Source organism: Pseudorca crassidens, chromosome 19 (genome assembly GCF_039906515.1).
Source record: "Pseudorca crassidens isolate mPseCra1 chromosome 19, mPseCra1.hap1, whole genome shotgun sequence".
NCBI classification, from domain to species: domain Eukaryota; kingdom Metazoa; phylum Chordata; class Mammalia; order Artiodactyla; family Delphinidae; genus Pseudorca; species Pseudorca crassidens.
This window is the reverse complement of record NC_090314.1, coordinates 42221971-42247562: the sequence shown is the minus strand read 5'-3', so window position 1 is coordinate 42247562 and position 25592 is coordinate 42221971. Positions and strand designations below refer to the sequence as shown.

Sequence of the window (25592 nt, the reverse complement as noted above, 5' to 3'; positions counted from 1 at the left end):
ACGGGTTCGCGCCCCGGTCCGGGAGGATCCCACATGCCGCGGAGCGGCTGGGCCCGTGAGCCATGGCCGCTGAGCCTGCGTGTCCGGAGCCTGTGCTCCGCAACGGGAGAGGCCACAACAGTGAGAGGCCCGCATACCAAAAAAAAAATAAATAAATAAAATAAAATAAAATAAAATATCACCCTGAAAGCCAGCATTAGAATGGAAGTGACTGGAGGCTCCAAGGATACTGCAATAGTCCAGGCGAAAGTTGATAAGGGCCCAGCCTAAGCTAGGTGCAATCACGAGAAGGGGTCAGAGAGACACTGAGGCAGAAGTGACAGGAGGTGAGGATTCAGGGAGAGAGATGACATTGGGTCTTTAGCCCAGGTGAGTGGGGAGCTATGGGCCTTCACGGGGCTTGAGCGCACGTGTTTTTCAATGAATGGTCACAGGCCAAAGTTTGGGACAGTCTTTACTGGAGTTTGGAATGTCATAGCAATTCACCTTAATCAGAGGCAGACTGGTAAAATGAGCAGCAATGGTGGCGGACCCCCCGCAGGGGACATCCGGCCTACACGAGGAATCCTGCTCGCCCGCAAGCAGTACACAGGCACACGCACACACTCTTCTACACAAACCAACACTCTCATGAGTGCTCGCTCACTCCGGGTGGGTCAGAGGCCAGGCGCCCTTCCTGCCCTGTCTGCTCTGGGGGATCCACTGAGCTGAGACTGTAGGAAACCACTTGAGGACCAGGGACGAAGAAGCTGCAGGCGTTTTGCAGTTTGGGAGAAGGGGATCCAGGAGGATAGGAGAAATTGCCAGGGCCAAGCAAAGGGAGCCCCTCTGGGCCAGGGCAGGGGGAGAAGATGCTGGAGATGGGGCATGGGAGGGACGGGGGTGGGAGAAAAGGCCATCCCCTCTCCTTCACTCACTCCAACCTCACAGCTGGGGCCCGAGTCCTGGGCATGGGAATCCTGGGGAACGTCGAGGGGTCCCCTGTGTCCTAGGAAGGCACTGAAATGGGGAACAGATCCTGGAGGGCCTGGAGTCTCCCCCAAGTACCCCAGGGGGTAAGGAAGGGGTTGACAGAGCAAGGAGGGTCTTACATGCTGGTTGTCTGGGGCAACAAGACTGGGGAAGCACGAATACTGCTTCCCACCCCAAACAAGGGGTGGGTGATGGGCTGAGATGCAGCCCCTCTGGCCGGCAGAGGGGAGAGGGCCAGAGCCACGGCTTCCCCTTTGGTCTCCAGGGCAGTGAGTGGGAGAGCCTGGCCTCGCCCATGTGTCCGTGGCGGGGTGGGGGCAGGAGGGGGGACCGGGGCCTCCTGCCCCTGGGGCCTGGGCTACCAGAGCACGGCCCCGTCCAGGTTCCCGTAGCCCGGCTCGGCCCGCAGCCGCCAGTATGTGTTGTTAGTCACCCACCACTCCTTCCCGCTGCTGTCTGTCTGCCGCCTGGGGGGAAGGGGGCCGTGGAAGAAGAGGGGTGAACACCCAGCACTGAGGCCGGGGTCCCGAGATGCTGCCTTACGCTGCCAGCCCCACTCAAAGCAGGAAGGGGCTAGTGGGGAGGAGGAGGGGGGCCTGGGTTGCAGAGAGACCTGGAGAGGGGGGCAGAGGCACCTGAAGAAGCGAGCCTGGTGGACAATGTTGTTCTCCTCCATGACTTTGCGCCTGTCTCGCTGAAGCTGCTCGATCCTTCTCTTCTGGGCCTCGGCGGCCTGTATGTTCCCCTCCTCCAGGTACCTGAGCAACCAGACGGCAGTCAGCGGAACTGCCCACTCTCAGAGGCCCCCAAATCCAAGGCCGCTGTGCCTGCCCAGTTCTGCCCCCAAACGGGTCCCATCTCCCCGAGGCAACTCAAGGAAGGAAGGACATAGTCCCAGGTCTGCGTGGAAACCCACGTGGGGAGGGAGGAGCCCGGAGCTTCCGGAGCGGCACCCGCCTGGCACTGACCTCTGGTCTGGCCGGAGCCGCGTGTCTGTGGAAGGCAGGGACCGCTTCAGCTCTGCCGTCAGCTCATTCAGCTCCAAAGCAAACTGAGTGAAGCCGAAGTTGCGCTCATAGTTTGGGGGCATTGAGTCTAGGGGGAAGGCAGGGGGCTGGGGCAGGTGGGCTGTGCACAGCTGCCCTCACCTCTGCCCAGCCCGCCCCAAGCGCCCCACTTACTGGGTTTCCAGATGCACTGACTGCCCGGCGGGGGTCCCCGGTACAGGCCCTCGGGCCACTTCCCGAAGAGTCGGTGGAGGACGCGGCCGCTTCGGCTAAACACGGCACCCTGCACCTCATGGACGTTGGAGCTCCAGTACTTGGCCTTGGGTGGGGGTGGGACAGAGGGCTTAGGGAGGTGTCCCCTCCTCTTCCCCGGGGCGAGCTGCTGGGACGGACAGGTGGGGCAGGGAGGCCACCCACCTTGCAGAAGGTGATCTTGCAGTGGCAGGAGCTGTCCTGCGTGTTCCGGATGAGCACCTCCCCGTAGTGCTCAATCCAGCGCTGGCCACTCAGGATGTTGTGAATGCAGGACGTCACCTTGTTCCACTCAAAGTGGTCCCCAAACCTGAGAGAGACAGAGCATGGCGGGGGGCAGCTGGCCGGCCCTGGGGAACAAGTGCCACCCTGAGCCGGGGAATGCCTGTCTCATCAGAGCAGGTCATGCGGGTCTGGGAAAGGAACCCTGGGGTCCTGGTTCCAGCTCATGGTCCTTCCATGAAGGATGACATATTTATAAAGGAAAGCAGCCTTCACAGAAAGTATTCAACTAACACATCTCCATCTGTTGAGAAAGCTCCAGAGGGCCTAAGTCACAGGGGTAAAAACATAGGCGGGTCTATGTCCTTGGGATATATGTCTGTTCACATATATCAGCTGTTTACTCCCCACTTCTGTCGAATATTACTTATTACTCTTGTTTTATAGACGAGCAGACTCAAGGCTCTGAGGCGTCAAGTCTTTCTGCCGCTTGTCTAATTAAGCAGCAGAACCAAGACTCCCGCCCAGGACTTCTGACCCTGAAGTCCAGGGTCTTCCCCACCCCTGCACTGGCCTCTGGTTGCAGTTCCCCACCTGTAACATGGCGAGATGAGGGTGCTTCAAATGTGGTTTGTGAGCAGTCCTGAAATCACTTTAGAATCACTTTAGGCTTGTGTGCGTGTGTGTGCGAGTGTGTGTGCGTGTGTGTGTGTGTGTGTGAGTGTGTGTGTGTGTGTGTGTGTGTGTGTGTGTGTGAATGGGTTACTGTGCACTGACTTGAAGTCTCAAATGCATTCCTTACTGTGAGTCATGGTCAAAAAGTGCGAAAGCCACTTGATCAGGTGACCCTGACGAGCCCTTCCAGCTCTAAGACTGTTCACCTTTCTTTACTGACAACTGCTGTTAACCCAGGTATAAATGTACAGACACTGCCCCACCCTGAGCCGCTTCAGACCAGGCCTCTCTCTCCTGTCCCTCCCACGTCCCCCCCAGCCCGGGGAGGATGGCCTGTAGGCTGGGCCTGTGCCTACACTCACCTGGGCAGGCTCACATTGACCATCCCCACAGGCACAATCTCCAGGGATTTGCCCCAGAACTTGTTCTTCCACTTCATGTCTGGAGTTGGGTGGGGGAAGGAGAACGACTGCAGAGATAAGACCAGAGAGTGTTCCAGCCCCTCCCCCATCTGCGCTTCACCCCCAGCCCCACCCTTTACCTTGCCAGAATATGAAGTTCTCAGACTCCGCATGGCACGCCGAGATGGGGGGGTGGTGGGAGACCTTGATGAGCAAGGAAGTCTTCTAGAGGCTGCTCTGAGGACCCTGGGGTCTGCTCCTGACCCCAGGCCCCCAACATCCCTCACCCCCATCCCCAGTTCCCCTGGGAACCAGAAGACCAGTTAGTTCCAGGTCTCTTGTCTAGGTGTCCTTGGCCACCACCCAAATTCCATCTCCCTCTCCTTTCCCACGAGGCCCCTATGTTCTCCCTTCTCCCTCTCTCCCCTCTAGGGCCCTCCTTGCCGACCCTGTGCATGGTGCCCTCCAGAGATCCTGCCCAAGTCCTCTAGCAGTGACAGGTGGGGCCTCCACCCATGGCCTGCCTGAAAGCCAGCCCTCCCATGAGGACCCTCTTCCCTAATCATCTTCTCCCCCAAAGCCGATTATCACCCTGCAATCTCCACAACACACCCTTGGAAAAACTCGGCCTTGCCCTCATTAGAACAGCTCCCCATCTGGAACCTTGAACTCAGGGATCCCACAGCCTGCCCTCCTTGCCTCTCCCCATCCCCTGGCGCCCACCACTGCCTGAGTGTTCCCTACAAATTGCAATTCTAAGCATGTCACTCTACTGCTTAAAACTCTCCCGTGACTACCCGTGGCCTTCAGGATTTAAAAACCAAGCAACCAACAGAGCTGAATAACCTCCTATGAGCTTCCAGAATCCCAGCTCTAGAACATGGTACAGTAACTCCTTGTTTGAAGTCCCTCTCCCCAAGGAGCGGGGAGCTCCTCCCTTGACGGCCCGACTGTCGGGTGTTCTCACCCACGCCCTGGCCCCTTGAAGCCCGGGTGTTCCCCGGCCTTGGCCACATGGCTGCCCCAACCAGCCCACTTCTTCCAGGGCCTCACCTGCTCACTGATGAAGCGGAAACCTCGGTCAGGCCGCTCGCACTCGTAGGTCTCCCCCAGGACAGGGTTGAAGGGCTTGCAGCCCGCCCGGTGGTATGTGGAGGAGTAGGCTGACACTGCAAAGGCTGCGATGTACACCTGCAGGGGGCGGGGCGCCGGGGGATCAGAGGAGATGCCGCCCTGCCACCACCCTACCATGAGCCAGGACGGGGGCCTGGGGTGGGCCCGGTAGACCGGATCCTGGGAGGTGGCGGCAGCCTGGGCGGGGGCTGGGCGGACCCACCATGCGCTCGCAGGGGTCGGTGGTCTGGCTGGCCTGGTCCAGAAGGCTGCTGTACTCCAGCTCCTCGCAGAGCCGCTGCAGGGTGCTGAGTGGCTCGTTGAGCTGCACGGGCATCGACACCTTGGACAGGTCCTTGCCGATGTTGTTCCACAGGATGTTCCACAGGCTCACGTCGGCCCCGGGCCCACTGGCCGCAGGTAGGCATCGGCGGCGGGGTGGTCCCACGGCTCCTCCTGGAACACAATCCCGGGGCCAACCCGCCTGTCACTCTGCCTTGGGCACCTCGCATGCAGGCCCACGGCCTCCCGAGCTCCTGAGGTGCTCCCAGGTCTGCTCGCTCCCAGGCCCCAGGCTCGACTCACTATGGGGCAGGCGGCTGGGGGCTAATTCTTTTTTTTGGGGGGTGGTGGGGAGTGGTTCATTCTTGATGAGCTCCTGGGGATTTAGGTGAGCAGCAGAGTTAAGAACCAGAGGACAGTTCCCACTGTTGGAAACAGAAACCCTGCACCCCAGAAGCCCTTCCTGACTCTCACCCTTGGCTTCTGCTCTGTTTCATGAGCACAGAAACCAATGTCAAAATTATTCAGCCCAGGGCTTCCCTGGTGGCGCAGTGGTTGAGAGTCTGCCTGCCGATGCAGGGGATGCGGGTTCGTGTCCCGGTCCGGGAAGATCCCACATGCCGCGGAGCGGCTGGGCCCGTGGGCCATGGCCGCTGAGCCTGCGCGTCCGGAGCCTGTGCTCCGCAAAGGGAGAGGCCACAACAGTGAGAGGCCCGCGTACCGCAAAAAAAAATAAAAAATAAAATAAACAAATAAAATTATTCAGCCCATTTTATAGATGAGGAAACAGGCTCCAAGAAGGAAGATGACACGTACAAAGCCACACTGCTAAAAAGCGGGCCCTTCTGCCTATCAGGCCCACGCGAGCCTTCGCAGAAGCCCAGATTGGAGACTAGCCCCAGGCTGAGCCTGCCCCGCCCCCAGGGCCACCCCTGGAGCACAGTCACAGCTTAGCCTTACTCACCCTAAGGGTCACCCCTGGAGTCAGCACCCGAAGCCATTAGCCCACCAGTACTACAAGGGACTACTTCCCAAGGGGCCTGGGCCTGGACGAACCCCGTTGCTGTGCCCACCTCCTGCCCTCCCTCCTGCCCGTCTGGCTGGCACCTTTCTGACAGCGCTCAGCTCCCCTGAGGTCGAGCACCTCCTCGGACAGGCTGGTGGTGACTTCACTGGTGCACGACTCCTCCTCCTCTGAGCCCTGGGCCAGGGACAGATGACAGGCTGGGCAGACTAGGCCTCCCCCAGGCAGCTGGACAGTGCCCAGGGCCTGGCAAGAATCTGCCCAGCTAGCCCTTTGGTGGGAAGGGGAAGAGAATATATTTGGGAGGGTCTGAGCCCTAAGACACTGCCCTGGGAGGCCTGGAATCATGGCGTGCCCTGCCACCTTGGGAGGGAGAGGGCCTGGCCTTACAACTAGCAGGGAGACAGCTCAGGAGCTTGGCGGGACACTGAGGGAAGGGAAGCTGGGGATTACTGGGATTCAGGGTCAGGAGGGTGAGCGTCAAGGGAGTGCTAAGGCTGAAACGAGGTCACAGAAAGATGACGGGGTGCAGCTGAGACAGCAGTTTCAGTAGAACCCATGGGGATGGAGCACATCAAACTGGAAGAAGGGTCTCCAGCAGAGATTTCTAAGCAGGGCCGCACAAACCCAGCAGATCTGGACGTGTTCCCAGAGAAGTGGCCGAGGTGGTTAGAAAGGACTTGGGAATCCACAGATTCCAGTCTCCCGGGACCGCACCCCTCTATTCCCAGGGTCCCTCCTCTCTCACTACCAGCTTCCCCGCTCCCTCACCTCATTCTCAGAAGAGCTGGCAGAGAGGAGAACCTCACAGGCATCAAAGAACTCTGTGTGGGAATCAGCGAGGGAAAGGACGCTGCTCTGGGACAGCTGAGGGGTCAGCTCTCGCCCCTTCATGTACAGAGCTTCTTGCTGTGGGAGCGGGACAGGTGTCAGGCCCAAGGCCCAGCCGGGAGAGTCAGGCAGGGCTCCCCTGGCCTGACAGCTCCCTTGTGAGGGAAGTGTGACTGGGGACTTTTACTATCTGAGTCTGAGACCTGCTGAGCAGGAGAAGATGCGGAGGGGAGCGAGTGTAGTGGGGTACGAAGGCCTGGTGGAAAGATCCCGGCCTGGAAGTGAGGAGACACGGGTTGCATGATAACTGCCTGGGCACTGACTCTGAGCCTGGCTCCAAGCCCTTTGCGTGTATCAACTCCATCAATCCCAACACTCACCCTACCAGGGAGGTGCAATTATTACCCCCACTTTGCAGATTAGGACACTGAGGCTCTGGGTCATGAAGCCAGCATACAGTGGAGCCAGATTCAAACCCATGTAGTACGGGAGCCTGGGCCCATCAACTAGATCCTCTGAGTCTCAGTTTCCTCATCTGTGAACTTGAGGGTAAGAATCACTGCCTCACGGGACTCTGACTTAAAAACAAAAGCACTCTGCACGCTGTTAAGAAATGACCCAGATGTGGCTGCTGCCCGTGTTCCGTGAAAGGGGCTGGAGTTTCAGGTCTGAACGCCAACCACGCCTTCACTTCTGCTGAGAAAGAAGGCCCAGAGGAATGGTCCCCACAGCCCACCCCGGCTCCCACCTCCTCGGGGTTGAGGGAGCTGAAGGAGTCTGCAGTGGTGTCGGAGGACACGGACAGCGAGTGGAGGCGCCTCGGGCCGGCTGCGGCCTCAGAGACCTGCAGGGAGAGGGTGAGGGCACAGGTGCCGGGACGGGGCGGGTGAAGCCCTCCCCAGCCTGCCGGGCACAGCCTGCCTCCTCCAACCTCCCTTCCCGGCCCAGGTCCGGGACCACCCCCAGGCCTGCAGTCCTCGGGGCTCGGGCCCACTCCTCCCACTGGTCACCCTGCCCCCAGCCTCACCCCCAGCCTGGATGGATCCGAACCCTGGTGCAGGTCCCTCAGTCGGTCCCGTTCAGTGGTGAGGGCGGCCAGGACACTGCTGAGCGAGCTGTGCACTGTGGGGGCAGGCCGGCCATCAGACTCCCTTCCTCTCCCTCTCCCTCTCCCCGCCTGCCCCCAGCCACCCCCAGGGCACGCACTCACCCTTCTGAGCCAGGGCCCAGAAACTGCGCTGCACGTGGGCATAGTCTGGGGGTGGCAGCCCGCGGGGGCCCGAGGGGTCCCGGGACTCCAGGTAGCGAGATAGGTTGGGAACAGAGCCGTGGAGACGACCCACCTGTAGGCGAAGGGGAGGGGTTGAAGGGTGCAACTCCTTCAGAGCCTCCCACCCAGCATCTCGGGGTCCACACCCCACCTCACCCGCCCGATGGTGTCGTCCTTGGCAAAGCTCTGTGTGCACCATATGCGGCTGGTCCGCTTCCCCTTCTTGGGTCTCTCGGTCGTCACCGAGGCCTGGCAAGTCGAGGTGAGGGAGTTTCAGTCTCAGGGTGGGGAAGACCACCAAAGCCGGGAGAGAGGTAGACGGTCATGAAGGAGGACGCAGAGACACCAGCATCCCGGAGGCAGAAGACCGACAGCCTGGCAGCCGCCTGGGCACAGGAGGAAGGGGTCGCTCCAAAGGGGCAGAAAGACAACCCTGAGGCGGTCTGGACACGGTGGGGAGGGGCAACGGGGAGATGGTGGCTCTCCAGGAAACCGCAGCATATAAGGGGGACTGGGGACCTGTCCGGGGAAGTGATGGAGATGAAGACAGCAAGAGCGGAGATAGCCCTGGGCGGGCCCCTGCCTCCTCCCCTGGACCTTACCTGGTGTGTGGGGATAACAGGGGCTGAGGGGATCCGGGGCAGGGACTCCAGGCTCTGGAGGAGTCTGTAGAGTTCCTGGAGCTTCCCCTGACACTCAGAGAGCTCTGCGGGAAGGATGAATGAGGAAGTCCCTCTCCCAACACTGGCCAGGCCCCCCAGAGTCTGTCCGTTAGCTTCCCTTCCTCCTCCAAAGACTTCACCAGCAGCCACGGAAATGCCGACACTGGCTGCCCTCCCCCACTCACGAGCCCAAAGCAGTTCCCAGCTCCCACCCTTTGGTCTGGCCTCACGGAAGCGCCCGCACCCCAATCTGCACTGTTCCCAGACCACACCTTACCTCGGCCACCTCCACACAGGCCAGGGGGCTCCCACTCTCGCTCTCCCCCCTTGGTTTGCATTTCCCTCTCCCAGGCCAGCATCGCAGCCTGCAACTCCAGGAATCCGGTTCTAGTGCACACCCCTTCCCTGGCCCTACTCCTCAGGACCCCTCCCTGCGTTGGCATTCTGGATCTTCTTTTTCATGAGTCCTGGCCCTGTGTCCGGGTCTGTCTATATGCCTAGAGCACGAGCCCCATCATTCTCTGTAAGCCTGAGGCTCCCCAGGGCAGGGCCCTAGGAGACCTGATCAGCCTAGAGATGGAGGCTGTCTCCCCCATCAGACTGGGTCTCCCAGAGGCAGGGATGGAGGTAACATTTTCTCCTCCTTGTGACTGCTGATGCCACCTAGATGCAATAGCATGGGCCCTTCCCACGGAGGCGCAGTGCCAGGGGCCCCTCACCATGAGAACAGCGGTCTAACCCATCACTGTCCCTCAGCCAGGAAGACACCTTCTCCTGAGGTCCAACCCCTGGCAGAGCCGAGGCACTACCCGCTGCCGGAAGCTGGGCACCAGGAACCTGTGGGGTGAGTCAAGGGTCAGCAAGGTGCCTGCCTCCCTGAGTCTCATCCTGAATCCCCACATCATCTGTCGCTGCCCCAGGGCCCATCTTACCTTCCGGTGAGTGGTGCTGGGCAGCAGGCTTCGGGGCACATCCAGGTGCTGGGCCAGGCGGTGGGCACGCAGCTGAGCCACCCAGCTCTGGAACAGGTCCTGTGATTTGATCTGCAGAGGTGATGGAGAAGGGGAGGGATGCATGAAAGGGAGGATGGCTTTCTAGAGGCAAGAAGTTGGGGCTCTGGTCCGCAGGCAGGCAGGGTCTCTCCCTATAGCACACAGCTTGTGCAAAGGTCCCTTGCGGGGAGGCAGAAACAGCTTCTGCAGGTCTCCAAGCCTTCAGCTCTGTTCCTGTTCACACAACAGCCAACAGGGCCAGTTTGCCATTGGCTATTGTACATGGTAGGAACTCCCTTCTGGTCAAACTCAGACAGACCCTCGGCCCCTGTCCCTCTCTCCTGCGTGCCCCAGTGCCTCTGACAGGCTGGGGACCAAGCCACCACCTGGCTCCCAGGGATGTCACCTTGAGGTGGTAGATGTTGTCTTCAGTGTCAAGGTCAATGCGCTGGGCCTTTTTGTTGATGGACATGACCGACAGTCGGACATCAATGGAGCCATGGAGCTTCCCCTTGGTGATCTGGGGTGGAGAGATCGGAGGGGGAAAGGGGGACTTGTTTTAGGCCACCAGGGCCACCATCACTGAGGTCACGCTAGGCTCAAGGGCCAGGCAGCAGGTTCACCCTCATGCCCAAGTCACAGTATCAGCAGGACTTGTCAGTCGTCCTCCTGCGCACAGGACACCCCGCTATGTCAAGTCACAATCTGAGCTCTAGGCAGTCACAGAGTGAGGAAAACTTTTCCCACCCTCAGGAATCTGCGAGGCTGAGAAAGGAGCACCTTCTTGGAGAGAGCCTGGGTGTCCAGGCCTTTAGTTCCTTGTTCCTGCAAGAGCAGAGGACAAGGACGACGATGATAAAGCTCTCATGCCTTGGGTACTTATTTTATGCCCGGCACTGTCCTGAGAGCCCTCACCAAGACAAAGACTCTATAAATGGGTGGCTGCACTCTCTCCACCGTAGAAGTGAGGAGCTGAGGCCCAGGGAAGTAACCTGCCCAAGACCCCACACCCAATAATTGGTGTCCCTGGGATTCAGACCCTGCTCTGGGGGATTCCAGAAGCCCCCTGCCCGCGCAGGGCACTCTGGGGCCAAAGTCCTCCCTCATCCCCCAGCCGAGGCCCTGACTCACATCTTGCCGAGTCGTTGCGTAGTGAAGGATCCCATCCTCGAGCACAAAGTATCTCTGTGACGTTGCCCAGAAGGGACAGGGCCCGGGGGGCAGAGAGGAAAGGATGTGGGGAGAGAGCAACCATACAGAAGTTTCTTCTGACACACAAACAGACTGTACCCCCCGGCAACCCCACACATCCCCGTCCGGCGTCCCCATCCGGCCCCTCCCCTTGCCCTGCCTCCTTACCTTGTGCCAGCCCTTCAGAGGCCACTTCCTCTTCTTGAGCAGGTGGCCTTCCTGCCTCTCGGGCATGATACCCTCTGCCCCCAGCCGGCCCCGAGGCTCCTCCACTACCTCCCACAGCTCGGAGGCCTGCAGTCCAGGACAGAGTTGGGGAGCGGCCGGTGAAGCGACCAGCTCTGCCTTTTTCCCCTGTGGGCCAAGCTCGGCGCGCCCACTGCCTACTCCCCACCCTCAGACCTGCTGGGCACTGCTGGGCTTGGCGGACTGTGTGCTCTCAGCCAGGGAGGGAGGGTCCCGCTCTTGGAAGTCCATGGGGAAGGGAGTGGCCACTCCCTGCTGAGGACGTAGAGGAGAGTGGAAGGGGAAAGATGTCACCTTGTCCTGAGGGGGCCCTTGAAGCAGAGAGAGACCCTGTTAGCACAGACTCGTCTATCACCTTCCCCACCTCCAGCCCCTCTTGCACCCTCTGGGATGAGAGCCCCCGAGCACATCTTCCGCTCACCTGCCACACCTCTCCCAAGCCTGTCCCCACCCCACTCTGGGCAGGTCTCAGCGCCCGCTGCCCAGAGAGGTGGAGCGCGCAGCAGGCAGGCCGGTGCCAAAAGAAAACCTCGAAAAGTCAGCCCTGCCCCACCTTAGGCACTCACACGTTCCCTGGCTCCAGGAAACACCCCATGCTTTCTCTGGAGGATTCCCTGGGGGTAATCAGAGGTGAGGCAGGGGAGTGAAGGAAGAGGCCCCAAAATAGGACAGAGGAATCCAGAGACTAGACATGCGAGATCTCAACCCAGCTCCTCTTCCGCCAGGATCCCTGAGCCCAGCACCACAGCATGGAGACTCCTCTGCCATCCCTTTACAGAGCCCCCCAACCTCTTGACCCCAGCTCCCCACCAATTGGCCTCCATATCCTCTAGTTCCTGGGCTCCCATTTTTCTGCCTGAGGAAACTGAGGCCTGAGACAGCCCGCATTTTCCCCTGTGCCTCCCATCAATCGCCCCCCTAGGATGCCCACTTCGGACCCTCTGTCCCCCCGTCCCCCAAGCCTCCTTTCTTTCATCCCCATCCCTGGGGCTCCTAAGAAGTACCATCCACCTGGAGAGAGCGGGGGACAAGCCACTGGAGACACATGCCAAGGACCGCACAGGCCCCGCAGCAGTGCCCACAGGCGCCCTTGGCACCAGCCCTGGCCATCCTGGCTCCACGGGGAGATCCATAATGCATGAGGCTGTGTGTGTGAGATGGGGGAGGGGACTGGAGGGGCAAGGCTGGCCTGAAGCTGGGGAAGCAGCCCAGATCTTCCGGTGGAGCTGAGGCCAGGAGGGGACAGGGACGTGGTGGGGTGTGGGTGGCCAGGAGGTCAGGGCAGAGGGGCCCATGCTACCAGAGGCTGACCTGGGGGGAAAACTCCTACATTCAGCCATTGAAAGTTAACAAACTCTCCAGTGTTTTGGGTGTGTCTGTGCCCTTTTCCTGGCTCCGTGGGATCCTGGCCCCTCACTGCTTGCGGATGGAGGGAGGCTCTGTTAGTAGAGGGTGCAGGTCGAGGTGAGCCAGGTGGGTGCCCCCTTTCCACCTCCATTCCCGCCCTCATCTCTGGAAGAGCAGACCCACCAGCTTCAGGTGAATGTCCCCTTCTTGGGGAATGTCAGCTGATGCCAGCGCGGCCCCCTTACCCCAGGGTCCATGGACACCAGTGCTCCTTGGCCCGCGCACCGCTCCGCCTCTGTCACCGTCTCCGAGCCGCCAGCTCCCTGCTTACGGAGCTGAGCAGTGGCGGCAGCTGCAGCAGGAACCAGGAAGGAAGGAGACGTCGGAGCCTCCCCTCTAGCCGGATCTCCTCACCTCCCCCTCCCCCGGCCCCTCCTCCAGCCAAACTCTGGGCAGCCGCTCAGCTCTGCCCCCCTGCTCCCCGGAGGACTCAGGGCTGAGCCGACTCCCCAGCACCCAGAAAGCTTGGGAGTGAGAGCAGAGTCCCCAGTGGGCACAGTTCCAGATAGATCACAGAGGACTAGGGAGCTGCTGGCCCCAAGCTAGTGCTGGTAAAGAATTTGCTCACACTAGTATGGCCTTGACCCCAATTAGTACCCAAGGCCATTTCCTTATTAACCCCTGCCTCTCAGTTTTACATCTGAAAATAGATTGTGGAATTTGGAGCCAGCAAAGCTTTCAGGTTGACAGAAAGGGAGGGGTGACCCATGGAACCACAGCTGACAGTGCCAAAGGCAGTCAGCAGGGCATAGTTCAAGAGGGCCACAGTGAGGCTGTCACTGGGGGTGATGCCCCACCAGGTCAGGACCCATGGGGGCCGGAAGCACCTATGTAGTAAGACACCCCCCACCCCCCAGCCTACCGAGTCTTTGGATGGTGGGCAGGTCTGGGGCGGTAACTACCTGGCTGTTAAAAAGCTAGCTGGAGCCAACTCTAGTACCCTTGGCCTCCCTTTCTGAATACCTTTGCCCTTCTGCCGGAGTACTGTGTGCAGTTGCTCAATTCTAATTAAAAATTACCTCTTGAGAAAGGTCTAGAATTCATTCAAATGAATATGAACTGGACTGACAGCTTTAAGTGCAGTGCAGCCACTTTCTGGAAAGAAGTGGGTTTAATGCTGTGGTTTCAGGCAACGCCAGCAGGCGAAGGATGCAATTCGAGGTTCTTCTTTGATTCCCAATATGACATAGGCCACTTCCCCAACCAGCCGTCCCATGGGCCCTGGCTTACACATCTCTCAGGAGATGCCTGCTCTCTGTTCCATTCAGAACCTCAGCAGTCCCTGCCACCCCAGGAGGGCGTTGTTAGCACCTGGCAGGGTTCTGGGAGTCAGGGCGAGCACTGGGCACCACTGGCCAGACCAGCTCTGGCATCCAGGAGCCTCAGGGGCCTTTTAATTCAGTTCCTATTGATTGAGCATCCCTGGGCGAAAGGCACAGAGCTGGGCACTGTGGAGAGCTGGTCCTGAACCAGGGAAGGAAAAGCTGCTGCAGACCATCACTGCCAGAGCAGTGTCTGCCCAGGACTAAGGAAGCTGTGGCACTGCTCCTAGAGCAATGATCAACTAACTCCCCGCATCACCCCCGTCCACCCGGAATGCGCTCCAACCAAGGACAAGGGCAGGCTTCTTGTCATACACCCCCTCTCCATTAAAAACCTCCAGTTCCCTGAGACTTGGATGAGGCCTCCTACTCAAGAGCCCCCAGACCCCCTTATTAAAACAGAATCCTGGCTTTCCCTCAGCTCTTTTTTTTAAATAAATTTATTTTATTTTTGGCTGCGTTGGATCTTCGTTGCTGTACGCAGGCTTTCTCTAGTTTCTGCGAGCGGGGGCTACTCTTCATTGCGGTGCATGGCCTTCTCATTGCGGTGGCTTCTTTTGTTGCGGAGCACGGGCTCTAGGTGCGCGGCCTTCAGTAGTTGCAGCACGTGGGCTCAGTAGTTGTGGCACAGGCTCTAGAGTGCACGCTCAGTAGTTGTGGTGCACGGGCTTAGTCGCTCCACAGCATGTGGGATCTTCCCGGACCAGGGCTCAAACCCGTGTCCCCTGCATTGGCAGGCGGATTCTTAACCACTGCGCCACCAGGGAAGTCCCAGCTCTTTTGTTTTGAACCACCTGAGATGGGCCAGATACTGGACAAAGTGGGCAGCTGCCTTCAAAAGGACAAGCACTTAAGCAATGTCATTTGTGGGAGCAAGTACAGGGAGGTAACAGGCTTGGACATGGGAAGAGGAAGGATTTTCTAGGAAGAGAAGTGAGTCAGAGATGACCTTGGGAATAAGTCTACAGGGAGGATAAGCTTGTCAACAGCAAAACACAGTAAGTAAAATGCATTTCACTTTATCATAAAGCAGTGCTCCCAACTTTTCCACGACATGGCACACCCTGAGGGCGCAGAATTAACACCCAAGCACGCTTGGGACCCTAATGAAAAAGCTTTAGTGTAGAAAACCAGGGCAGCATCTTCAGAGTAGGAAGAGCCTGGCTCAGTCCCTGTGCTGACTCTTGCCAACTGCATGACCATGGGCGGGCTATTTAACTTCTCCTCCCCTTAGTCTTCCTCTCTGTGAAATGGGGATGACATGTGAGGAATACAGGATCTAGCACATGGAAAGGGAGCCTGGCATAGTAGGCTCTCAACAGATGCCACTCTCAGCACAATCAATTACTCAGTTGCGCTACTCTGGCACATTGGAGCCACGAGGGGATAGGCTGGGAGGCACGTGCAGCAAGGGCAGTGAACACAGAAACCAAAGGCTTCTCCGCCTTGGACCTGGAGAATGGAAAGAGACCGCTGCTATCAGGTCCCAAGTTGGGAAAACTAGGGACAAAGACAGTGATTACGAGCCACCTCCGTTCTGAAATGGGATCCCTCTGCATCTCTGGGTTGCCATGTACTGGAAGAGATCTTTGTCAGTGAAAGCCAGGTAACAAACGCCACTCCTCACCCCAAGTTCCCCATCTCTCTGACAGCCAACGGGGCAGAGTGTATTCATGGGCAGGCTGGGTACAAGAGGCTGGCTACGAGTCCGGAACAGCGTCGGGAGGATCCGGCTGCCCACTGGCTGGCACGACAGGGTCCTCCTCGTGTTGCTGTCTGACGTACTGATCCAGCAGGGCAGTCAGCCGGAGGGGCTGGTGCTGAAGCAGGGAGTGGGTCTGGGCCGTGAGGAGGGTAAGTCCTCCTACCAGCTCCCCCTGCACCAGGGCCAGGCTGGGGAGCTTGGAGTAGTTGATGAAGCCCTGCCTGCTGAGGATGGTGTCATCAACGCAGCCACCTGGAAGAACACAGGATCAGCAAGGCTCCCACAACTGCTTTTCTTCTCCAAAAATAATGGTCCAACCCTAGGAATTTGCTCTCCATTGCCCTTTTCTACCTCCCAGCCTTCCCCAAAATCTGGTTCCCACTTGTGCCCCGCCCCACTCCCACTGTTTCAGATCAATCCTCTCCCTTCCTTCCTAACTCTTCCCTAGAATCCCTTACATAATACATCTACCTGGTCCAACCCCCACTAAGTCAATTTCCTAAACTTCCTTGAAGAACCATGGAGTGTGTGTTTGGGGCGGGGGGGCGGGGTGGGGAGAGTCTGTATAATAAACACAGATTCCTGCCCCCCAACACAGACCTGTGAAATCAGTACTCTCTGAAAGAAGCACCTCCAGGGACTCTCGGCGCCAGGGGAGTCTAGGAAACATTGCTCACTACCCCTCAGCACCCTTCACTTGGGCTATTTGTTTTAAGTATCTTTGTCTTTGTGGGTTTCAATACCCACTACCCCCTTGCTAGACTCAAGGTGTCTGAACGTCCCCTCCGCGGAGTGACACACACAAGCAGCCCTCATCAAATGGTGCTACCGACGCAGGCTCCATCGCGAGAGGGTGTCTCCTCCAAGCATGTCCGCAGTTTTACCCACACAAGCCTTGCAGATGGCAGCAGGCTGCTCTAGCACCCACTCCCCTTCACCCTCACCCCCAACTGGCAGGGGAGCTTGCTCACCCAACAGCGGCAGGAAAGGCACACTCTTCAAGATTCGCACCATCTCCTTGACCTTGGGCTCTTCACTGACCAGCAGCAGGTTGTGCCCCACAAAAAGGGGCAGCAAATTTGGGTACTTGGAATCTTCCAGGAAGGACTTTAGGATCTGGAACAGCAAGAAAGAAGGGCTTACTGGGGTCAAGTAGGAGAAGGAGTCACCCACCTTGGTCACAGGCCACACCAGGCTGAGGGCTCAAGCCGAGGGTCTCCTCAAACCCTAATCACAGATTAGGCCCCGGACTAGAGGGCTGCCGTGGCAGGGAGGAGTCAGGAGTGCCACATCTTGGGAGAGATGCTGGGGTTTGAGATGGGGGTGAGGGAGGGGAATACGGCAACCCACGCCAGGGAGCCGTTCTCTACCTGGTTGGGGAAGACCTTCATCAGGATCTTGTGCCTCCGCAGCCGGTGCCGCATGAGAAGCTTGTCCTCCGCGCTCAGAGCCACGTTCTGGCAGACAGCTATCATTCGGTTGTCTCGGAAAACTGCTGCTATCTCCCGACGGAGGAGCCGGACGAGGCCTGTCTCCTGCAGTCAGAAAAGGAGGACCAAGGGGATGTAAAATGCCCCGTCTCCTTACAACCCTTACTCCCTCAGGGACAGGTGCTGGAGCTTCCAGTGATGCCCTAATGAAGATCAGGGTACAGGCAGGAGAGCTGGGCCCCTGACTCTGAGACATGTTCTATCTCCCACTCCATCCTTTCATTTCCATTTGATAACCACAGGCTTTACAGCAGTGTTTTTATTTTTTTAATTAAAAAAATTTTATTATTGGGACTTCCCTGGTGGTCCAGTGGGTAAGACTCTGTGCTCCCAATGCAGGGGGCCTGGGTTTGATCCCTGGTCAGGGAACCAGATCCGGCATGCATGCTGCAACTAAAAGGTCCACATGCCACAACTAAAGAAGCCCACAGGCTGCAAGGAAGATCCCATGTGCCACAACAAAGACAAGGTGCAGCCTAAATAAGTAAATAAATATATATTTTTAAGTTTTTGTTATTATTCTTTTTGGCTGCATCGTGTGGCTTGTGGGATCTTAGTTTCCCAACCAGGGACTGAACCCGGGCCTTGGGCAGTGAAAGTGCGGAGTCTTAACCACTGGACTGCCAGGAATTCCCTAGAGTAGTGTTTTTAAAACCTGAGAATGCTCAGTCCCCTTGGACTGGACAGCAGTCTGATCCAGCAAACATTATTTTGATAATAATACTGTCAAAATCATTTAGTTATCCCTGACACTGTACTCATGCTGAACTATTTTACCAATTATAAATACAAGATCACTCTTTTGCAATGTTAATTCAAAATTGAGGTATTTTTACAGGACAAGACTTCGTTTTCTCAAGACAGTGTTTCTCAAAGTTGAGAACTTGTGGAGCTGAGAACCACCATGAAGTTACCAGTTCTCCACTGGTCTTTTTCAAGGACAAAAAACCTCGTGTTGTTCCTCTAAGAAAACATGGAAGCTTCAAGACGGGAGCGATGTTCTCTCCTACCTCCGCCTGTGTGGATAGCTTTCACACACACATTTTTGGAGACAAGAATGAAGGAAATCCAGGAACCCTGTCCAAACCACAGAGCCCAAAAGGCCGACGCAGAATCAAGTGCAGATTTCATTTGAAAGTATCTGGACTACAGGGTCAAAGTGGGGAAGTAATGATGTGGATGACCATGTCCTGGAGTGCTACTTCATTATGGCCACAGAAACAAGATCACTTTAATCCACCATCCCACCACCAGGCGACATGCCCAGCCTGTTTCTTACCTCCTGGGGGGGCCTGGGAGGGGGCGGCAGGCATCTGGGGTTGACAGCAGGTTTGGGGGGGATATACTCAGTCACAGCCATCAGCTTCTGCCGTTCAAAGTGCATCACACGACGGTGACGGGTAACAGCCTTGGAGCCATAGCGGACAAGCTGGCGGATGGGCAGCTGGCCTGGGAGAAGAAACGGCCATATGGTGAGAAGCAGCCTCTTAGTCTGCACCAGATGGACAAAACCCACCCCCTAGGCACAGACAACCAGAGTTCACAGAGCTAGCCTCAGCACTGAGTGGGACAAGGAACTCTGCTAGAAAGCCTGAATCCCCGAACCTTCTCTTCTCTTTAATTGGTGACCTTAGCTCAGGTGCTTGATCCTTGGAGGTGCCCATTTCTCCAGCTCTTTATGCAGAGATAAGGAAAAAATGAGAACAAAGGAGAAAGTATTTTGAATACATTTTAAAAAGGAGGAGAGAGCTGGGCAAATGTTTTCTTAAATGACCAAATAAAAATTTTAAGTTTGAGAGCCATATGGCCTATCGCTACTACTCAGCTCTGCCACTGTATGATGGAAGTAACCATGGACAATATGTAAACAAACAGATGTAGCTGTGTTCCAATACAACTATGTAGGAAAGATGGTGACTAGCCCTGCCATAGTTTGCCAACCCCTGCTACAAGCCAGTGGTTCTCAAAGTGTGCACCACCACCACCCCTCCCCAACCCAACATCAGCATCACCCAGGAACTTGTTAGAAAATCAAGTTCTCGGGCCCCATCCTAGATCTACTGAGTCAGTAGCTCTGGAGCGGAGCCCAGAAAACAGTGTTAACAAGCCCTCCAGGTAACGCTGATGCTGACTAAAGTTTGAGAACCACTGCTCTATGCCTTGCTCCTTCCCCCGTGATTTGAAGCAAGAGGGAAAAGTTATACTGTCCTCGCAGCTCCCCCAAACAAGTCTCCCTCCTCTCTATGCTTCTTGTTTACAGGCATTGCTGGAAAGCACCCCTCAGAAGACAAGGGAGCCACTCGAAAGCCCTAAGCCAAGGTAACCGCTTCACGCTCAACAAAAGGACCCAAGCTAGAGCTTCCCACTTTCAGCCCTTCCCAAGGCCGGAATGGGATCTCAGAGAAAGGTGCAGCCAGAAGGTGGCTCTAACAGTCAGAGAGCATGGAGATTTGCTTAAGTGAGAGGTTTTCTTGCCAGTGGCCACAAAACCTAACTGTTAAGTTAGATCAGATGGAACAAGATTTTTCAAAAATTTTTGCAGTTTTATTGAGATATAATTGACACACATGGAACCAGATTTTAATCTCTCTCCTGCCACTTACTAGCTGTGACCTTGACCAGTCACTCAATTGGTCTAAACTTGAGTTTCTTAATCTGTAAAGAGGGGAAGATAATGCCTTCTTCAAAGGACGCTTTAAGGTTTAAATGAAATAATACATGTAAAGTATTTATCACTGTGCCTGACCTATATTACGTACTCAAAATCATTCATTAAACAAATATCTATAGCCTGCCTATTACTGTCAGGCACCATGCCACATGCTGGCTATGCTGAATGAACATGGGTTCTGACATTATGGAGTTTATAGTCTAATAGAGAAAACAACAAATAAAGAAATGCTAAATTAGATTGTGATAAGGCGAAGGGGTCAGTAAACAGGGTGAGAGATACAGATTTAACAGGGGAAACCTTTGCGGAGGGTGGCGAGGGAAGGCCTGAGATGACATTTAGGCTGAGACCTTAAGGAATCTCTGGAGGCAGAAAGAGCTGGGTGGTGGGCTAGAGAAACCCCAAACAAGGCAGGGGGACTGGGGCGTCGAGAATAAATACTGCGGTTGTCGCTGACGTTTTTGCTGTGTTGTCGTTATTACTAGAGTCTGGACTCACAGGAAATTAGATGGGGGAAGGAGGCCGGCGATCTAGCTGGGGTCAGGGGTCATCAGGAGGTGTCTGGGATCAGAGATTTCGGGACGGGATTAGTAGTAGAGGAGGGAGACGAGTAGAGAGCATCGGCCGGAACGCGCCGAGAAGACGTGGGCCGCTCCTTACCCGCCTGGGGCAGGAGACCCCCTCGCAGCATCCCAGCCACGGCCGCAGCCATCGCCACCGGAAGAACGGCCCGGAGCCTAGCGAGACGGAAGGAGCTAAGGATTGTGGGTAGTCCCAGGGCCGGAAGCGGAGGGCGGAGCCGCCGGCTGGAGCAGCAACACGAATGCGCCGAGCCCGGCACCGGCGAGCCCGCCCTCCCGGATGACCCATCTGGCGTCCAGTCTCCTAGCAACGATGCTAGACTCCTCCAACCGCTCTTGCCCTCCGCACGCGCCACCATCTACCTACAAGCCCCCTGTAGGCGGCCAGTAAAGCCCCTATACACCCCTCAAACTCCAGACCCTCCACTTCGATTTACTTTCGTCTTCTATGCCACCCCAACAATTTGCTCTGAATCAACCCCTTTCCTTTGTCCCCCAATTCTCTGAGCTTCTCTATCCTCATACCATCCTGGGGCTCCATTCCTCCATTCCCAGGGGCTGTCCAAGCTGCTCTGCTCCTCTTCGTTCAAATCCCTCCCCAAGCCAGCAGCTTTTAGATCATGCCTGGAGGTGAGTAGGGAGGTGGGATGTTGGGTAGAACAATTGACTAACAGTAGAGTCAGGCCTCCAAGAATCAGGAAATGTAACAATTGGACTCTTCTTTTCACAGATAAGCCTGCCCAGAGTCCAGAGGAAGGCGGTGTGTGCATTACTGAAGCCCTTATCACGAAGCGGAACTTGGCCTTCCCTGAGGATGAGGACCTGTCAGAGAAGATGTGAGTGCATGGGAGAGGAAAGGGGTGCTGGAATATTGAAACACACAGGATGACCAGTCCCCTGAGCTCTACTGATCTGTCAACTTACCTTTCTTTGTCCCTCTCTTTACTTAACTCCACACATTCAGTCAGTGGCAATGTCCAACTTACTCTCCCTCCTTAAAAATCATTCTATTTCTTTTTCACCATGCCCACTCAATTGCTTTCAGTCAGGGTCTTAAATAAGTCATCACCTCTCAACAAACTCCTAATTAGTCTCTCTACCCCCAGTCCAGGCACCTTATACTGTTGCCAAAGTGATCCTTTTAAATGACAAATCTTATAGAACCTGACTCCCTGGTACCTCCAGAATAAAATCCAAACACCTTAGCCTGAGTTGACCTCTGCTGCCTTTTCAGCCTTATTTCTTGCCACTCTCCATAAGTGTGTGATTTCTCTAAGACCCCGTGTTCTCACATCTTAGCACCTTACTACTCAGAGTGGTGCTGGGACGAGTGGGAAGCATCTGCATCACCTAGGAGCTTGTTAGAAATGAAGAGTCTCAGGCCCACCTACTGAATCAGAATCTGAACTTTAACAAGACCCCCTAAGGGATTCATGGGCACATTAAAGTTCAAGGAAGTCTGGATTCGCACATACTATACCTTCTGCTTGAAATGCCTTCTCCTCATCCCCCCTCACCTTCCTGGCTAATGCCTACTCATATGTCACCTCCTCCAGGAAGCATTCCCTGAACACCCCAGTCTGAATGCAGTGTATAATCCATGGTCTCCCTTAGTCCCTTGCACATGCCTCTGTCATCCACTTGTCATAGATGTTTGGCCAGCTTCCCTAGTAGTGATGGGCAGGGACTCTTTCATTTGTCTCTGATGGGCACTTACTAAATGTTTGGGGATTAATGAATGGGTGGGTGGAACAAGTGATCTTCCCTCCGTGGACCACTCAGAAGGGAGGTGAGGAAGGATCTTCCTGCAGAGATTGTCCCCTCTCTGTCCCAGCCCAAGCTGGCTGGAGGAAGTCTTCCCCTGCCTCTGCAGGAACCGTAAGCTGCCATCACCCAGTTTCCCAGTCCAAGGGCCCTTACTCACCTCTCACTCTTATCCCTCCCAGTGCTACTGGCAGATACCCAGGTCTCCAAGTCAACCCAGGTTCCCCGATCTAGACCCCGCCTCATGAGTCAAGCAGGTGTCCCTGACATCTGAGCAATCACTGAGCCATCCACCCCCTCCTTGAAACACCCTCCCCTCCGTCTTCCTCCTAAGAGACCACAGAAGTGGCCTTGTTAGCCAACCCTGCTGACCGTTTGCCCAGGTTCCACACGCTTGCTGAACTGCAGACTGTCCGCCTGGACCGGGAGGGAATTATCACTATCAGGAACCTAGAGGGCTTCCAGAATCTTCACAGCCTCTATCTGCAAGGGGTAACTTCCTGCCTCCTGCCCTTACTCCTCCCTGTGGACAGGACTGCATCCCCTGTGGGCCATGTCTGTCTAATCTGAAAGGAGCCAACCAGGTCATCTTGCCCATTTACTGGTGTTCAGGCAGGCAGACCTTCATAGAAACTGTTTCCAGATGAATCAGGAATTATCTTGAATTGAAAGACCAATCCACCCAAAAGACATGCTGACCATGCTCTTGAGTCACTGTTTTTTTGTCAGACAATTCTCTTGTTCTAGAAGTCCTTCTTGATGTCTGCCCTAAATCTCTCACGTTATATAGCTCAAGTCCATTTCCTGTTTTGAAAAAAAGGAAGAAGGAACCACAAGATTCCTCAGCATCCTTCAGAACCTTGAAGGCTTTTTGGTGGTGGTGGTAGTGGGGGTGGGTGGGTGGTTGATCTCCAGCCTCCCTCAGGTTGAATATACCCAGATCCCTTAACCTTCCCCCACAGAAACCTGACAGACCAAAGTAGTATAGGTACACTGTCCCCTCCATGTGTGTAATCCACCACCAAAGCCTTTTCCCTTTCCCCGTTTCCCCTTGGTTTCCTTCTCTGATGTCCAGGTCACTCTTTGGTTGTGGGGTGATCAGGGTACTTAAATCAAATTTAGCCCAGCCCCAAGTTTATGCCCTCAACCATCCACCTGGAGAAAACAAATCATCCCAAGGTAGTGACAACCAGTTCAAGAAGTGGGATGATCATTCCCAAAGTGCCACATCTCCAGCCTCAAGAGTAGACATGGTCTTGGGGCTCTGTCCCTTTAAAAGGCCCCCCATTCAGCTGACCTCAGCTTGGTTTCCCCAACTCGGTTTCTTCCTGCAGAATGAGATCGAGCGAATTGAGAACCTGGCCTGTGTCCCCTCCTTACGGTACGTGGTGCCAGGGCTCAGGCAGGGTGGGGGGAGGGAAGAAGAGGGAGGATGAAGGGGAGGAACCTGGTAATACCCCGAAGAACTGGCTCAGATCTCCCCAAGCCCAGTTGCTGGTCAGCCGAGGACCCTGCAAGCCTAGCTCTGCTTCCCTCACCCCAGAAGGCCATGCGTCCCCACTTATCATCCGGCTGCCTAGCCAGGGGGCCCCGGACGCCTGGTGCCCCCGTCCCCCGCTTCAGCTGTTCTGTGATTCAGCTGTCTCTCCCCCTCCCTTCCCCTACAGCTTCCTGTCTCTGGCAGGAAACCGAATCAGGCAGGTGGAAAACCTCCGCGACCTCCCACACCTCCAGTTTCTGGACCTTTCTGAGAACCTGATAGAAATACTGAAGCTGGGTAGGAACGTCCTTGCCCTGGCTCATGGAATAAGTCCCGGTGGTGCCCTCCCTCCTCTCTGCTCTCCCTCCCCGTGCCTGCATTATCGGCACATCCTCCGGGGCTCTGAGGGGCTGTGCAAAGAGGCAGTGGCTTTAGACAGGAAGGTGGGTGTGAGAACCTCATTATTCCTCTCTTTGCTGTGTGCAGATGAATTCCCCGAGAGCCTTCTCATCCTCAACCTGACTGGAAACAGCTGCACCAACCAGGAGAGCTACAGGTGAGAAGGAAGTGAAGGTGGGAAGAGAGGGGTGATGGCCTGCAAACCTGGGGGGGGCCATCCCTGGCACCTTCTCCACCCTCACTCCAGCTCGAGTTGGGCCCCTTTGGCCTTCCCACCCCCCATAACTCCACTTGGGGCCTGCCCTCAGCTGGCTGGCCTGACCACAGGCCTATCTTCCAGCTCGAGAACACCTCCCCTCCTGGCGTGGCTGCTGTGGCTTGTGTCTGTGCATCCTCCCAGGCTCCACGCGCAGGCGTGCCCTTCTGAGTGGTAGCCTCTGTTCTTTCTGCCCTGCAGGAGGCTGGTGACAGAAGCCCTGCCACTGCTCCTGGACCTAGACGGGCAGCCTGTGGCAGAGCGCTGGACCTCGGATGAGGAGGATCAAGCCTCAAGCAATGAGGACGAGGAGTTCCCAGAGCTGAGAGGCCCGTTCTGCTCAGAGCGAGGTGACCCTGCTTTCCAAGGCTCGCAGCATCCCCAGAGCACACCCCTGCCTGCCCTGTGGGATCTGAGAGAAGCTAAGACAGCGGTGGTGTCTGGGGACGTGGTCCCAGGGCCAGACCAGTCTGGGCATGCAGGTGACTCGTCCTCCCCACCCCATCTTAGGCTCCTCCTCATTAGGGATGGTAGGGGAGAGTCTGTTCCTGCTAAGCCCGGGGCTCCATCCACCACCCACCGTCCTGGCCCCTCACAGGCTTCCTCAAGGAGCTGGAGCAGGAGACGAGCAGGCACCGGGAGCACAGGCAGCAGACAGCCCTGCTGGAGCACCTACTGAGGGTGGAGATGCGGCCCGCCCTCACCAACCTCCCACCGCTGCCAGGGGCGCCCATGGCCGGGAACAGCAGCCCTTCCGTCCCTCCCAGGCAAGGGAAGGAGACATCCCCGGAGCCCGTCTCCTTGCCACAAGCCTCCTCTGCCACCAAGAAACCATGTCTTCCGGCTTCCAGGAGCCAGCAAAGCACTGTTCGGGCAGGGAAGGGGGCCCCCAGCACGACCAAAACTGTGACCGAAAAAATCAAGAAGTGAAGTGCAGCCCATCGCTACCAGCAAAGCCCCAGGAATACGGACGAGCGAAGAGTGGAGTGGGTCTCCCCTCCCCCTCAGAGCCCTCGCCTGTGACAGGAGCCTGTCCCCAGTAAAGTATGTCCAGGCTCTGCATGTGTCTTCCGTGTCACTTGGGGGAATCTCAGGGGAAGCTGTCAGTAAAAGCACCCAGAAACAGTGGCAGGAACACAGAGCCTGATTCCAAAGAATAGGATCTTGCAGGAACTACCCAAGGGACTGGCACCCCGTCTCAGGCCATCTCGCGGTGCACACATCTCACCGCCCCCCCCAGGGAGTGCCCTTCGGAGGTTCAGGTCAAGGACCAAAAAGCTGGTTCTAATCCTCCCCACGTAGCGGCCACCTGCTGTGCCAGGCATGCATGCTCCTCCGTGTACACACACCCACACGCCTGGCGGCCACCTCCTCTCC

General features: G+C 56.6%; 3 protein-coding genes across 10 annotated transcripts; 1 reads left to right on the top strand and 2 right to left on the bottom strand.

Moving 5' to 3' along the window:
- Positions 1–436: 436 nt before the first annotated feature.
- OSBPL7 (oxysterol binding protein like 7) lies at positions 437–12898 on the bottom strand. Of its 3 annotated transcripts, XM_067715733.1 has the most exons (23): positions 12452–12891; positions 11297–11451; positions 11063–11188; positions 10835–10888; positions 10110–10223; positions 9644–9754; positions 9431–9548; positions 8652–8755; positions 8206–8298; positions 7990–8122; positions 7807–7901; positions 7528–7623; positions 6720–6857; positions 6032–6125; positions 4866–5098; positions 4583–4720; positions 3670–3733; positions 3491–3569; positions 2397–2541; positions 2154–2298; positions 1941–2067; positions 1608–1730; positions 437–1439 (listed from the first exon to the last, which is right to left on the bottom strand). In XM_067715733.1, the coding sequence occupies exons 1-23, from the start codon at positions 12648–12650 to the stop codon at positions 1331–1333; spliced, it is 2793 nt and encodes a 930-aa protein (XP_067571834.1). In that variant the 5' UTR covers positions 12651–12891; the 3' UTR covers positions 437–1330. The 3 variants fall into 3 exon arrangements, 2 of the variants coding, with proteins under 2 accessions (XP_067571834.1, XP_067571835.1); XR_010937483.1 differs by lacking the exon at positions 437–1439 and having other exon boundaries at positions 1941–2023; positions 12452–12894; XM_067715734.1 differs by lacking the exons at positions 437–1439; positions 1608–1730; positions 1941–2067; positions 2154–2298; positions 2397–2541 and having other exon boundaries at positions 3155–3597; positions 12452–12898.
- A 1974-nt stretch (positions 12899–14872) lies between these two features.
- MRPL10 (mitochondrial ribosomal protein L10) lies at positions 14873–20690 on the bottom strand. 2 transcript variants are annotated; one of them, XM_067715743.1, is made up of 5 exons: positions 20396–20690; positions 18344–18513; positions 16945–17109; positions 16546–16690; positions 14873–15826 (listed from the first exon to the last, which is right to left on the bottom strand). In XM_067715743.1, the coding sequence occupies exons 1-5, from the start codon at positions 20673–20675 to the stop codon at positions 15570–15572; spliced, it is 1017 nt and encodes a 338-aa protein (XP_067571844.1). In that variant the 5' UTR covers positions 20676–20690; the 3' UTR covers positions 14873–15569. The 2 variants fall into 2 exon arrangements, with proteins under 2 accessions (XP_067571844.1, XP_067571845.1); XM_067715744.1 differs by lacking the exon at positions 20396–20690 and adding an exon at positions 20234–20389.
- LRRC46 (leucine rich repeat containing 46) lies at positions 20516–25275 on the top strand. 5 transcript variants are annotated; one of them, XM_067715739.1, is made up of 9 exons: positions 20516–20692; positions 20872–20946; positions 21047–21152; positions 22464–22572; positions 23415–23461; positions 23748–23857; positions 24047–24116; positions 24417–24697; positions 24814–25275. In XM_067715739.1, exons 2-9 carry the CDS (start codon positions 20937–20939, stop codon positions 25143–25145), a joined length of 1065 nt encoding a protein of 354 aa, XP_067571840.1. In that variant the 5' UTR covers positions 20516–20692; positions 20872–20936; the 3' UTR covers positions 25146–25275. The 5 variants fall into 5 exon arrangements, with proteins under 5 accessions (XP_067571840.1, XP_067571841.1, XP_067571839.1 ...); XM_067715740.1 differs by lacking the exon at positions 20516–20692 and having other exon boundaries at positions 20807–20946; positions 24417–24565; XM_067715738.1 differs by lacking the exon at positions 20516–20692 and having other exon boundaries at positions 20807–20946.
- The last annotated feature ends 317 nt before the right edge of the window (positions 25276–25592 follow it).